General features: G+C 66.1%; 5 protein-coding genes across 5 annotated transcripts; 4 read left to right on the top strand and 1 right to left on the bottom strand.

Moving 5' to 3' along the window:
- Positions 1-2,723: 2,723 nt before the first annotated feature.
- Positions 2,724-4,721, bottom strand: JCM10292_000151 (Brix domain-containing protein; the record flags this gene model as incomplete). The annotated part of the gene is made up of 5 exons (XM_076647257.1): positions 2,724-2,762; positions 2,832-3,803; positions 3,869-3,951; positions 4,039-4,455; positions 4,568-4,721. 5 exons carry the CDS (start codon positions 4,719-4,721, stop codon positions 2,724-2,726), a joined length of 1,665 nt encoding a protein of 554 aa, XP_076507184.1.
- A 267-nt stretch (positions 4,722-4,988) lies between these two features.
- Positions 4,989-6,148, top strand: MGM101 (Mgm101p; the record flags this gene model as incomplete). Its single annotated transcript, XM_076647256.1, has 4 exons — positions 4,989-5,535; positions 5,607-5,883; positions 5,949-6,026; positions 6,085-6,148. 4 exons carry the CDS (start codon positions 4,989-4,991, stop codon positions 6,146-6,148), a joined length of 966 nt encoding a protein of 321 aa, XP_076507183.1.
- Positions 6,149-6,732: 584 nt separating this feature from the next.
- On the top strand, positions 6,733-8,115 carry JCM10292_000149 (uncharacterized protein; the record flags this gene model as incomplete). The annotated part of the gene is made up of 2 exons (XM_076647255.1): positions 6,733-6,996; positions 7,063-8,115. The coding sequence occupies 2 exons, from the start codon at positions 6,733-6,735 to the stop codon at positions 8,113-8,115; spliced, it is 1,317 nt and encodes a 438-aa protein (XP_076507182.1).
- A 286-nt stretch (positions 8,116-8,401) lies between these two features.
- On the top strand, positions 8,402-10,086 carry JCM10292_000148 (uncharacterized protein; the record flags this gene model as incomplete). Its single annotated transcript, XM_076647254.1, has 4 exons — positions 8,402-8,668; positions 8,745-8,801; positions 8,877-9,656; positions 9,715-10,086. The coding sequence occupies 4 exons, from the start codon at positions 8,402-8,404 to the stop codon at positions 10,084-10,086; spliced, it is 1,476 nt and encodes a 491-aa protein (XP_076507181.1).
- A 248-nt stretch (positions 10,087-10,334) lies between these two features.
- On the top strand, positions 10,335-11,806 carry JCM10292_000147 (GNAT family N-acetyltransferase; the record flags this gene model as incomplete). The annotated part of the gene is made up of 7 exons (XM_076647253.1): positions 10,335-10,438; positions 10,560-10,929; positions 10,998-11,047; positions 11,104-11,244; positions 11,306-11,433; positions 11,491-11,690; positions 11,747-11,806. 7 exons carry the CDS (start codon positions 10,335-10,337, stop codon positions 11,804-11,806), a joined length of 1,053 nt encoding a protein of 350 aa, XP_076507180.1.
- Positions 11,807-11,823: the final 17 nt, after the last annotated feature.

Here is an 11,823-nt window from a genome sequence, read left to right as displayed (position 1 = left end):
CGGCTGCGCTCATATCGACTGCGGATGAAGCGCCGGCATTCCCTTCTCGCAGAGGCGAGGGCAAGGGCACCATCTGCGCCGCCACTTCCCTACCGCCGAACGAGATGCGCGATGCAGTTGACGTTGGCAGAGCCGACGCCGAAGCGACGGTTGTCGAGGGAAGCGGCATCCGGTACCGCTGCCAGTCGATCTTGTGAAAGTTTTTCGCGCCAGTGAGTGTGCTCGCGACCTCTTCAGTCATTGGCGGGTTGGGAACGGGCCAGACTGCGGACACAATGCCGGTAGGCCAAACACCGAAGGGAAGGGAAAGAACAGCAGAACGCACGACTGTGCCGACGGATCGCGAAAGGCTTCGACAGCGTGCCGCGGGGAGTGCGTGCACCGCATCGTAGCGCTCCCAATGGGGATTTTCCTTGAGCTTGTGCGAGAGGTAGAGTTGACGGGCGACGCGGAGGGCTGCTCCGCGAGACCCGTTGTGCACGCGTGGCACGTCAGATCTGCGCGTTGATCCCCACACAAGGGCGAAGAGGAAGGACGCACCGTAGAGTCTTTCCCACCTTGCTCTCCGCCTCTCGAGCACCGACTCGAGCAAAGCGACCCAGCGCGCAACGACATTAGCGCTGTCCGGAGCGGGCGAATCGGTTGCGAGCGCAATCTGCCGCCGATACTCTCGCAACGCCTCCTCATCGACTAGTTCATCTTTGTCAAGCGTGGGCCAGATGCCCGTGTAGATGAGCTGGTAGAACGCCTCGACCTCGAAGGTCCATGGCGGGCAGCTTGCGGGCGCCGCGGGAAGCTCTGCATCCAGGTCTGCATACGGGAGGACGTCGCGAGTGGCCCAGGCTAGCGGCAAGAGTGACGGGATCCGGAACGGATTGATGAGAAGACGGGGCGGCAGGCAGGTGGGACTGCCGTTCGCGAGGCTAACACGCCCAGCTGAGACTCGCTACCAATGCTGTGAGCTGTGCCGTACATAGCGCGTGTTCGTCCCGATAGCAGGCGTGAGATCGAGGGGGGAAGCGTGGATCACCCTCGTCGTCCCATCGCTCTGACTCGTGGTACAGTGCATGCACTCGCGATCCTGTCGTTGGCTCATAGAGGACTCCAGCTGGCTCTCTCACGAGTTCGAGCAATCGACCCGCTGCAGACTGAGAGATGCGGCCAGCGCGTACCTCGGACAGTCGAAGATCAGCATGGCGATGAGGAGGGCGGAGCAGGGAGACAGGGTTTTTTGGGAGCTAGGGACCGGAGCACAGGGAGAGTCAGGAGAAGTGCGGAAGAAAATCATGGAGGGCGGAACGGAGGGATCAAAGGAGGGCGCGAGGGAGAGGGAGCGGTGCTGGCGGGGTAAAGCGAGCGGTGGAAGCGAGCAGGGGGGCGGGTAAGGATGTTGGGGGCACGATCGAAGGGTACAGGAGAATGGTCGGCGAAGGAAGCTGTGGAAGCCACACAGGAGAGGCTTCGCGACGAGCAACGGGGGAGGGGTGCCGGTCCTTGTCCGCACACAATCACGACAGCCGACAAGCCTCAGAGCCAAAGGTGCGTTCAGTTGACTGGAGATTGAGAAGTAGAAGGCGCAGTAGAACCCGCCTCGAGTCGAAGGACATCCCACAAGCAGCAGCCGAAACCGAGCGTCGGAGAAAGCCCCGTCAACATTGAAGCGCCTCTCAGCCGCACCGACGAGGGCCCACAGATCCACCAAGCCCGTGAAACTGAACGAACCGCCTGCAAATTGCCGCACGAACCGCGTCTACCGCCTGCCCTGCCGCCTGACCGCCGGGGGCGCTTACTTCTTGCCCTGTCGTCGCAGGAATGGCGCGCGGTGCGCAATCGAGCGAGAGACGTGTCAAACGAGCGCAGAGGGGCGCACGAGGTCGCACGGGGGTGAGGAAGAGCAAGGAAGGCACGAGGGGGTCAGCTCGGGGAGGGCAGGGCGGGCGAGAGGAGCGGCGGCGACGCACGAGGGCCATCTTGTAGGCACCGTGGAGGACGCCGAGAGTGCCGACGGAGAAGAGGACCATGAAGCCCGCTGCGCGCACGAGTCGTGGACGACGCCCTCGCGATGGTCAGCCTGGTGCTCGCCGGCAACGACGACAGCACACCACCACTACGCTCGAGAGGGTTCCACTGGGCGTCCTGACTCACTCATGTACATGTTCGCACGTGGCGTCTTCTGGAAAACATGCCTCGTGTCGCGCTTTTGTCGTCGAGCAACGGGTCAGCCGCTGGACGAATCGGGAGCGCACAAGGCGGGATTTGCCTGGAACGCGAGCTGCCGGGCGTGCACGGTGTTCGGCCTGTTCACTAGGGCGTCGAGCATGGTCGTCTGGAGGTGATTTTTGCGACCTGAGCGAAAGGAGAGAAGAGAAGGAGCGGCGCGAGAGGCTGTCTGCTGGTGGTGCTGGTGCTGGCTTGGGCAACGTCCCCCGAGTGGCCGGTGCAGTCGCTGCGGTGCACAGCTTCCCAACTCGACGAAACAAGCGTCGAGTCTATTGACTAACGCGAATACGACAATCCCAGTCCCAAACCCTCGCTGTCCGGCCAAGCCTGATGAGAGGGATCCGGTTGCAATGCGAGGGAAAGCAGAACAGCGCGACAGTACAGCGGGACGACGTCTGAGAGAACAACAAGAGGGGTGGAAGAGACGCGCAGAAGGTGCGGGACGGTCGTATGAGGGAGGAGAAAGGAGAGAAGCCCGACGGTGCGGTCGCAAATCCCCCGCCTCACAGGAAGAACTTGCGCCTCGAGACCTGCATCTTGGCCTGTAGAGCGAGCACAAGAAACTGTCAGCACCCGTTGACTCGCAATGCCGAGGAGAGAAGCAGGCGCACCTCCCAGTTCCACTCGCGCCGCTTGGCCGACTCGCGCACGCCGCCCTCGCCCTTGCCCGCATGCCACGTCTTGCCGACCGTCTCGATCGCGCTCTCGAGGTCCTTGTTCTTCTTCTTGCCGATGGTCGGGAGCGGGACCGCCTCGGGCTCGGGCGACGGCGAGTTGGACGGCGGCGGGTTGAGCAGCGCGTGGTACGGCTTTTTGCGCACGCGCGGCGTCGTCCGCGGACGCTTCTTCGGGTTTGCAGGTGCGCCGGCGGGTGAGGCGTCCGCCGCTGCTGATGCTGGTGCGGCAGAGGCGTCGGCGGGAGCAGGGGGGAAATTCGGCTGCCCGGTCGAGTCGGCCGCGTCGAGCCCGATGGCGCGCTTGGCCTCCTCCTCTGCTTCTGCTTCTGCGTCGTCGTCCTCGTCGTCTCGCACGCCCTCACCACCGTCGCCGTCTTCGCGCCCGCCGAGCTCGCCGTCGAGGTCCATCTCGTCGCTCTCGTCGCCCGCCCCGGGCTGCCCCGCCTCCTCGCCAAACTCCTGCGCCTGCTCGCCCGTCTCGGCCTCGTAGCGCTCGCGCAGCTCGCGCTCGTTGCCCGTCTCGCCGAGCGGCCCGCGGCGGATCCAGCGCATCTTGAGCGTCATCTGCGGGCCAATCTCCTGGAACCGCGTCTTGACCGTGTCGTCAATCTCGTGCTCCGGGTTGGGCTCGGTCATGCGCGGCACGTCCGACACGCTCTTTTTCGTCTTGCCGAGGCGGTGCGACTTGAGCGCAAACATGTACCGGTACCGCCGGATAAAGACAAAGTCGCGCGAGTTTTGCGCGAGGACGACCTGCCGCCCGGCGAAGCCTTGCTGCTGCAAGCGGGCGGCGTGCGCGGGAGGGAGAAAGAGCTGTGAGAGGAGCGTTGCGAGCGAGAGACCGAGCGGCGTCGAGAAGTGGTTCAGGACGAGCTCGGGAGGGTGGGAAGTCGGGGAGGCGTGGCCCTGTCGTACCGAAAAGCAATGTCAGCGAGAATTGAAATGCCGTGGCAGAAGAGAGAAAAACGCACGGGGATGTCCTTGCACAGCGTGATGCCGGTCAAGCGGAAGTGCGCGGTCGGGCCATACGGAAGCTGAGAGACGGTGAGGGTGGCTGTGGGTCCCAGTCGAGTCAGTGAATATGGCTCAGGGTGCGAATGATGGCTCGAGCACCAGACAGTAGAGCGAAAGCGAAACGCACTCGGCTTGGCGTGGTCCTCGCCGACGACGGCGATCGCGCCGTACCCGCGTTTCCGCGCCCACCGCGCGACGCGGCTCAGCTCAAACTTGGGGCTGCGGCGCGGGACGACGTCTGCGCGGGTCTTGCCGCCGAGGAGGGCCTGAAAGTCCTCGAGGAACTGGCGCGTGAAGGGCGCGGGGGGCTTTCCCGGGCTCGTCGTGATGAGGACCTTTGGCTCGGGGGGCGGGAGGCCCGAGGTCGAGGGCTCGGGGTGGTCGGGGGCGAGCGGAAAGAGGTTGGAGAGCGAGCCCATGTCGACGGTGACATCGCCCGTGTCTTCGTTGACCGAGACGGGCGCGGGGCGGGTGCGCGGGTCGGCATACTCGCCGTCTTCGTCGCCGAGCCACTCGCGAGTGTTTTCGATAGTGCGCGGGATCTCTGCGGGGAGCGCAAGTGGGGGGAGGGTCAGCGAGCGAGGGAGCGCCGAGGGCGGGGCGGCAGCTGTCGACTTGAAGCGGCCCGACCAGCGCGAGAGGGAGAAGGGACGCACGGCGTTCTACCGTCTCGCCCCTGGCCTCTGCCTCTTTGCGGGCGATGCGCTTCTTGAGCTTTGCCTGTCGCTGGTCCTTCTTGCGCTTTTCGTTGAGCTGCGAGCGGACGACCTTGTTGCGCACGCGCGAGATGTCTGCAGCCTTGAGCGGCATGGCGGGCGTGGTCCTAGCCTGGGTCCAGCCGAGAGCAGCGAGCGGGACGAGTGTCGCCCTCGAGCTCGACGGCGGAGATGACCGGCGATCAGCCTGAAACCCGCGCCGCGACTCTGCTCGGGAGGGGGTGCAGACAGTGCCAGCGAGTGTCTGACAGTCTACTTGCCACACTCCCATTCGCTGCTGCACTCGCTGGCGGCAGTCGCTGCGCCGGTCGATCTCCGCCGCACCGCCTCGCTCGCCTCTCCGTCCGCCCACCGCTCCGCCATGCTCTCGCGCGCAGCCCAGGGCCTCGCGCAGGCTGCTCCTGCACGTGCTCGCACCGCTGCCACCGCCGCAGTCAAGCGTCCCGCATTTGTTCCGCGCGCGCGCACCGCGTCCTCCCCCGCCACCTCCACCGCCGCCCGATCCGCACCCGCCGCAGCTGTCAAGGCCGCACAGCCCGTCGCAGCTGGGAGCAGCACCGTCGCCCCGCCGGTCAAGAGCGTCGCGCCCGAGCCGTTCACCTTTGACGTCCTCGACGCGGCCGGCGGTCCTCCTGGCGCGCCGCTCGAGCCTCCCGCGCTCGACGCCGAGCCCGCGAGCTCGTCCTTCGTCCGAAGCACGCCTCATAACCCCTTTGCCGCGTCGACGAGCTTGCCCGCCGGGTCGGCCGCCGACTGGGCGCCCGCGCCTACGACGGGGACGGCGGCGACGACGCCCGATGTCGACTGGTCGACGAGCTTCCACGGCATGTCGGCGCAGCCGTACTCGCGCGAGCAGGCAGAGATCCTCATGCGTCCGCTCGAGGCGCACGAGATCGAGATCAAGCCCGGTGCGTTTGCTTTCGCGCGCAGCTTTACTTCTCCGTCCGTCCGACGACTTACTCTCGCACCCACCATGCAGATGGTCTGTTGTACCTTCCCGAGATCCTGTACCGACGCATCTTGAACAAGGCGTTCGGCCCGGGAGGGTGGGGCATGGTCCCGCGCGGCGAGATGACGGTGCTCAAGAACCTCGTCACGCGCGAGTGGGGGCTCGTCGCCGGCGGGCGCCTCGTCTCGGTCGCGCGCGGCGAGCAGCAGTTCTTCGACCCGAGCGGGATGCCGACTGCCACCGAGGGGTGCAAGAGCAACGCGCTCATGCGCTGCTGCAAGGACTTGGGCATCGCGAGCGAGCTCTGGTGCGTCACTCTCTCTTCCGGGCACTGTCACCGCCACAGCTCCACTGACTTGGTCGTTTCCGCAGGGACCCGGTGTTCATCCGCGCGTTCAAGAAGCAGCACTGCATCGAGGCATGGACCGAGCACGTCACGACCAAGAAGAAGTGCGATGCTACCTTGGCTTGTGAAGCTTCCCCTGCTCACCAGATCCATGGTCTACAGGCAAAAGCGGTGGCGCAAGAAGGGGCTCTCGTTCGAGTACCCGTACTCTGAGGCAGCGAGGTGATTGCCCGCCGTTTCCGGCCTTGGCGCTAGTCGCCTCTCTTTCGTCGAAGCCTGCCTCCTCTCCTTCCGTCAAGGATTTGCGCGATGCTGTCGCCCGCTTCCTGTGTATTCGCCTTTCTTTGATGTACCGGTAACTCCTTCACTCTGGTCCTTCCTGATTGTAACTGTCTCTGTCGACCGGTCGATACTAGATCCCTGTGACTTGCGATATACTGGCCACTTGTGACCAGAGCAGCACGCGTTGTGGGTCGAGAAAAGCAGGAAAGCGCCTGCGAGCGCGGGCAGTCGAGTCGAGCGCGGCGCGGCCCGATCAGCCCGAGGGCGCGGCCTCGGCTTTGGCACTTCGGCAAGCGGGCAGCCCTTGTCCTCGCGCTGACTTCACCGCCCAAGAGCTGCTCTTTGCGCGCCTGCACCTGCACCTGCACCTGCACAGAACCAACAGTCTTGCTGCCCTCTGCACTAGTTGCTCCTGGATTCGAGCGGGTGAACACACGACTCGCCGTTGCTGATCGAGCCACCTCCGCCTCCCTCCACTTTGCGATCCATCCTCGCCCTCTCTCGCACAGCGAGCACCGCGCCCCAGCCATGAAACGGGCTCACGGTCCCGCAGCGCCCCCCGCGCGCACGCCCGCCCTCATCGTCGCCGTGTCGTCGCTCCTCCTCTCGACCGGCCTCGCCGCGACTCTCACCGTCTGGACCGACTCGCTCGGCCACGAGCTCGCCGGCGACGCAGACGGCGTGGACTGGGACGAGCTCAGCGTCGTCGCCTGGTGGGCCGGCGACGCCGCGCTCCGGTGGGCCATGGTCAGCGCCGCGGGGAGCCTGGCCGGAGTCGTCGGCCTCTGCCTCGTGCGTCCCCTGTGTCTTACTGACTGCTGACGGCTGCGCGAGACTGACGACGACGTCGATATGCAGGGCAAGAGCCGCCTGCACCGCATATTCGCCATCACGACGGCGACCGACCTCCTCGTCAACGTCTGCCTCGCCATGGTCCTCTCGCTCCTCACCTACTCGCCGTCCCTCTCCGAGCCGTTTGGCAACTTTGTGTGCTCGTCGACGTTTGCGTCCGAGCTCACGACGTCGTCTGCGGCGCACCTCTCGTGGCTCAGCGGCGCCGCGCCGCTCGAGCTCCCGCCGCTGTGGGGGCTCGACGCGTGCGAAGAGACGTGGCAGCTCGCCATGCTGGGCGTCCTCCTCGGCATGCTCGTCGCCATCGTCCTCCGCACGTACGGCACCTGGGTCAGCTGGGAGGCCAACTCGGAGCTCCGCGAGCGCGAGCTGCGCGACCAGGGCGACGCGTGGGTCTCGGACGACGACGCCGCGCGCGGGCGCGACGCCGACGAGGGCGGGTGCGGCGGCGACGCAGAGCGCAAGACGCCCCTCGCGCTCGAGGCGACGCTCGGGCGCCCGCGCGCCGGGTCCGCCGCGTCGTGCTCGTCGTCGCCCCGGCGGAGCCAGACGCTCCCGCGCCCGCTCGCGCTCGACCTCCCGGCAACGTCTTCCAAGCGCACACGCGCACAGACGGTCGCGTACGGGCAGGAGATGGCGAGTACGGCGCGGCGGAGGGACGACGGCGCGCAGCTCGTATTTGTCCCCGTCGTGCTCGACGAGCGCGGGCAGCCCGTGTTCCACTCGCACTCGCCGACGTATGCCGCTTTCCCCCACTTTGCATCGCCGCCACGATCGTGCGCCAACACGGGCGACGCGCTGCCACCGCCTTTGTCAAGCCGGACCAAGCGACCGCGTCCGCCTCGCCTCCGCTCGTCTTCTTCCTCCGCCTCTGCTTCCTCGTCCTCGTCCTCGACCACGCTCGCCCCCTCGCTCTTTGTCGACGAACCAGCCGAGCTTTCTCCACCATGCACGCCGACCGGGTCCAGCACGTCGACGCTCGTCGCCGACGACAAGACGAGCCGGCGACTGCGCACGCGGAGCGAAGACGTCGGGCTCATGTCGCCGCCTCCGCCCTAATCACGCCTCTACCACGTCTTCTGTATAGACCGTCTCGCCTGTGATGTCTCTCCACTGCGATACCCCGCCCGCGTTCCGTTTTCGCCTTTCGCGTCGTCTCCGATGCTCCTGTCGTTTCCACCTCGTCGTTTGCATTCCCTTCCTCCCTGTTGCTCCACTTTCCGTGTACTCTTCTTGTGTCGAGCTAGCTCCCTCTGTAACGCTCTCGATTCCTCCCCTTTCAGCTGTCGAGTGTTACTTCGCCCCTTCGCCTCTCTCGCGCTCTCCCTCTCCTGCACTGTGCGCGATGCTGCCTCGAAGTCCAGGGAGCGGGTCCGGGCAGCACCGACGCCGTCCCGTGCTCCTTATTGCGCTCGCCTCGTTCGTGTTCCACCTGTGGCTCGCCGCCAAGCTGTCCGGCGTGCAGGCGACGCTCGCCATCGCCCTCGGCACCACCGACGACGACTCGTCCCTGCGCTCGGGCGGCGGAGCCGGCGGAGACGACGCGCGGGACCTCGAGGGCGCAGAGTGGCGCAGACTCGCGGGCGTGTCGGCGCTGCTCGGGATCGGGAGGGTGCGCCGCTCTCCCCGAACTTGGAGGTGGTCGCAGAGGATCGCGGCGGCGAGTGCTGACGCTTACGTGCGTGCAGCTGTGGTCCTGGTGCTCGGCAGGGATAAGCCTCGTGGGCCTGTACGGACTGTTCACGGTGCGCTCCGTCGCCTGCTCAGGATGCCGAGGTTCCCCCCACTTGGCCGCTCACGACGATGTCCCCGTCTCGCAGGATCGACTGTCGTTCGTGCGCCTTTACACGCTCAACGCCTTCGTCTCGCTCGCCCTCGACTTTCTCCTCCTCGCCCTCATCCTCCTCCTCCTCACCATCGGCAACCCTTCCTCTTCGTCCTCTCACGGACTCGCAACTACCCTCTGTCAAGCACTCTCCTCCTCTCCCGCCGCATCCTCGTCCCTCTCGCTTTCCTTCGGCCTCCCCGACCTGCTCGGTCTCTCGCTCGAGGCGTGCGAAGACCGCTTCGAAGGCGTCGTCGCTTCCGCACTCGGCTCGCTCGCCGTCGTTGAGGGCCTGCGCACGTGGGGCGCAGTCAAGACTCTCGCGTACCACTACGGGCGTAGCTCCGGCAGCCGCCGCCGGACTGACGGCTCGGGGGACCGCTACTTCTACGACTCGCCCGTCGAGCTCGAAGCGAGCCCGTCCTCGGCGGCGGGGGCGTCGCTCGGGCGCAGCGCGAGCGGCAAGAAGAAGCGGCGCGACTCGTATAGCGCGAGCTCGGGCAGCCGGCGCGAGCGCAGCGTGAGCGGGTCCAAGGCCCGCTCGCCGCGCGCCGCGACGGCTGATGACACGACGCGCATCTTCCTCCTCCCGCGGCCGGAGGACCGGGCGAGCAAGGGCAGGAGCGAGGTCGCGGCTGACGAGGACGTGCCGCTGCTGGCGCTCACCGCGAGCTCGCCGGTCAAGACTAGCTTCCCGCCGACGGCGCAGGCGCAGCCGGTTGCGTCAGGTTCCGGATCGGGGGCAGAGGGGAACAAGGTGCTCGTGTATGCACCGGTACGTTTGCGCGCTCGCATCAGTGACGTGTTTCAGACTGACGCCGCCTCTTGCACAGGTCATGGTCTCACCAGAAGAAGCGCGTTCGCTCGGCGCGCGCGAGCTCGTCCTGCACGGACCCGGCCGGAGCTATCCGCCGCCGCACCGCTCCTCCTCGTCTGGCTCGTGGCAGCCGCAGCCGGCGCACCACCGCGCGCCGCGGTCCCGCTCGGCGACCATCACGCCCGCGACGTCGTCCTCCGGCGGGTCGACCGCGACGCTCGTCATCGACACGGCGGCTGCCGCGGCGCTGCCGGGTCCAGGTCCTGGCTCGCTGCGAGGTGCGGTGCCTTCGAGGCAGGGCTCGGACGACCCTGCGACGCCTGTCGCGGTCCGTTTCAACAGCAGCACGCTCGTAGACGAGCCGGACGCGCGAGCCAAGCTGGCCTGATTACCCTGTATAACATCCTGCACTCGTCTCTTCTGTAGCTATTATACCTCCCTTGTCAACGTCGTCCGTGTTATCGCGCTTTCGGGCAGGAACAAGTGGAGGCGTGCGACACCGCGTGGAAGCCGCGGAGTCGTTTCGCTCGCGCTCGCTTGACCACTTCGACTCTGACGCGGAAAGGTGCTCTGCTGAGACCGGCGTCCTCCTGCTCGCTCCTTTCCACTGCTGCATACCTCGCAAGTCCCGCGAGCATGACGGCCGCTACCTACAATGCTCCGCTCATCGGCGACGGCGATGTGTACACGACGGTGCTCTGCGAGTCGGCCGAGCAGATGCAGCGCGCCCTGGACATCCGGTGCGTGCTCTCGGTCTGCCCCGTAGCTCAAAGCTGACCGTCAAGCTGCTGATGTCCCCTCTATCTCGCCGACCCCCACTTGCCGTCCTGTTGACTCGACCTCGCCTCCGTACAAATTCAGCTTCAAGGTCTTTGTCGAGGAGCAAGGCTACGACGCTGCCATCGAGGTTGACGCGCTCGACCCGCTGTGCGACCACCTCCTCCTGACGGTCCAGCGCGCAGACGGCACCCTCGCCGACGTCGGCACGCTGCGCTTCTATCCGCCCAAGCTCAAGCTCGGCCGCGTCGCCGTGCACAAGGCGTTCCGCGGGACGGGCGCCGGCACGCGCCTGTGCGAGGCGCTCGAGGAGCATGTGCGCGAGCGCAGAGGAAAGACGGGCGACGTCCTGCGCGGCAAGGACGTCGTCGTGATCCAGGCGCACGCGCAAAAGATTGCCGAAAAGTTCTACACCAAGATTGGGTGGAACGTCCAGGGGCCCGACTTTGTCGAGGTGCGCTTTCTGTGTCTGCGGGCTGTGTCTGCGGAATTGCGACTAATCAGAACCCTTCCCTCACACAGGAGGGGCAGCCGCACTGCCAGGTCATCAAGCGTGTCAAGCTGTCCCCCGAGTGCGCTTGTAACCGCGTCTCGTTGCGCGCCACCGTGCTCACTTTCGACTTCGCAGAGTCGCACCGGCCACACTCGCGACGAAGAAGCCGCGCACGTACCGCGTGCAGCTGTGCGAGGACTTCGAGCGGTGTCTGAAGATCCGAATCGCCGTCTTTGTGGACGAGCAGGGCTTCACCATGGAGGACGAGCTGGACGAGTGCGCCTCTATCGTCTCGTCCTCGATGTGGCAGCGGCTAACCCGACACGTTGCTATCCAGCAAGGACGAATCGTCAGACCACTTCATCATGACTATGGTCAGCGAAGATGGGACAGAGGAGGACGCCGGCACGATCCGCTGGTGGCCCAAGCCTGGTCTGGCAGCAGGCAAGATTGGTCGCGTTTGTGGTGCGCGCGTTTTTCTCCTACTCGCGAAGAATGATTGCTCATCGTGCCCGGGTGCAGTCCTGCCAAAATTCCGCGGCGGCGGCACCGGCAAGCTCCTGATGCAATCCGTTGAGGATCACCTGCACCACCGCCGAGGCAAGGCCGGCGTCGCCCTGCACGGCAAGACAAGCGTCAAGGCGCTTGTACACTCCCAGATGCATGCCGAAGGGTTCTACGCGCGCTCGGGCTATGTGCGCGAGGGGGAGCAGTTCATGGAGGTGTGCTCGCTCCTCCTTCGTCTCGTCTGGCATGTACTGACGCTGCCACTACAAAGGACGGCGCACCGCACTGCTTGCTGGTCAAGACTATCGAGCTGGTGCCGGAAACGGCGTAGAGATGAATCACTAGACG

The sequence above is a fragment of the Rhodotorula paludigena genome (genome assembly GCF_050403205.1).
Source record: "Rhodotorula paludigena JCM10292 DNA, Rt_paludigena_JCM10292v1_ctg8, whole genome shotgun sequence".
Taxonomy (NCBI): Eukaryota; Fungi; Basidiomycota; class Microbotryomycetes; order Sporidiobolales; family Sporidiobolaceae; genus Rhodotorula; species Rhodotorula paludigena.
Note: the sequence above shows the minus strand (reverse complement) of the source record. Positions and strands in the feature narration are given on the sequence as shown.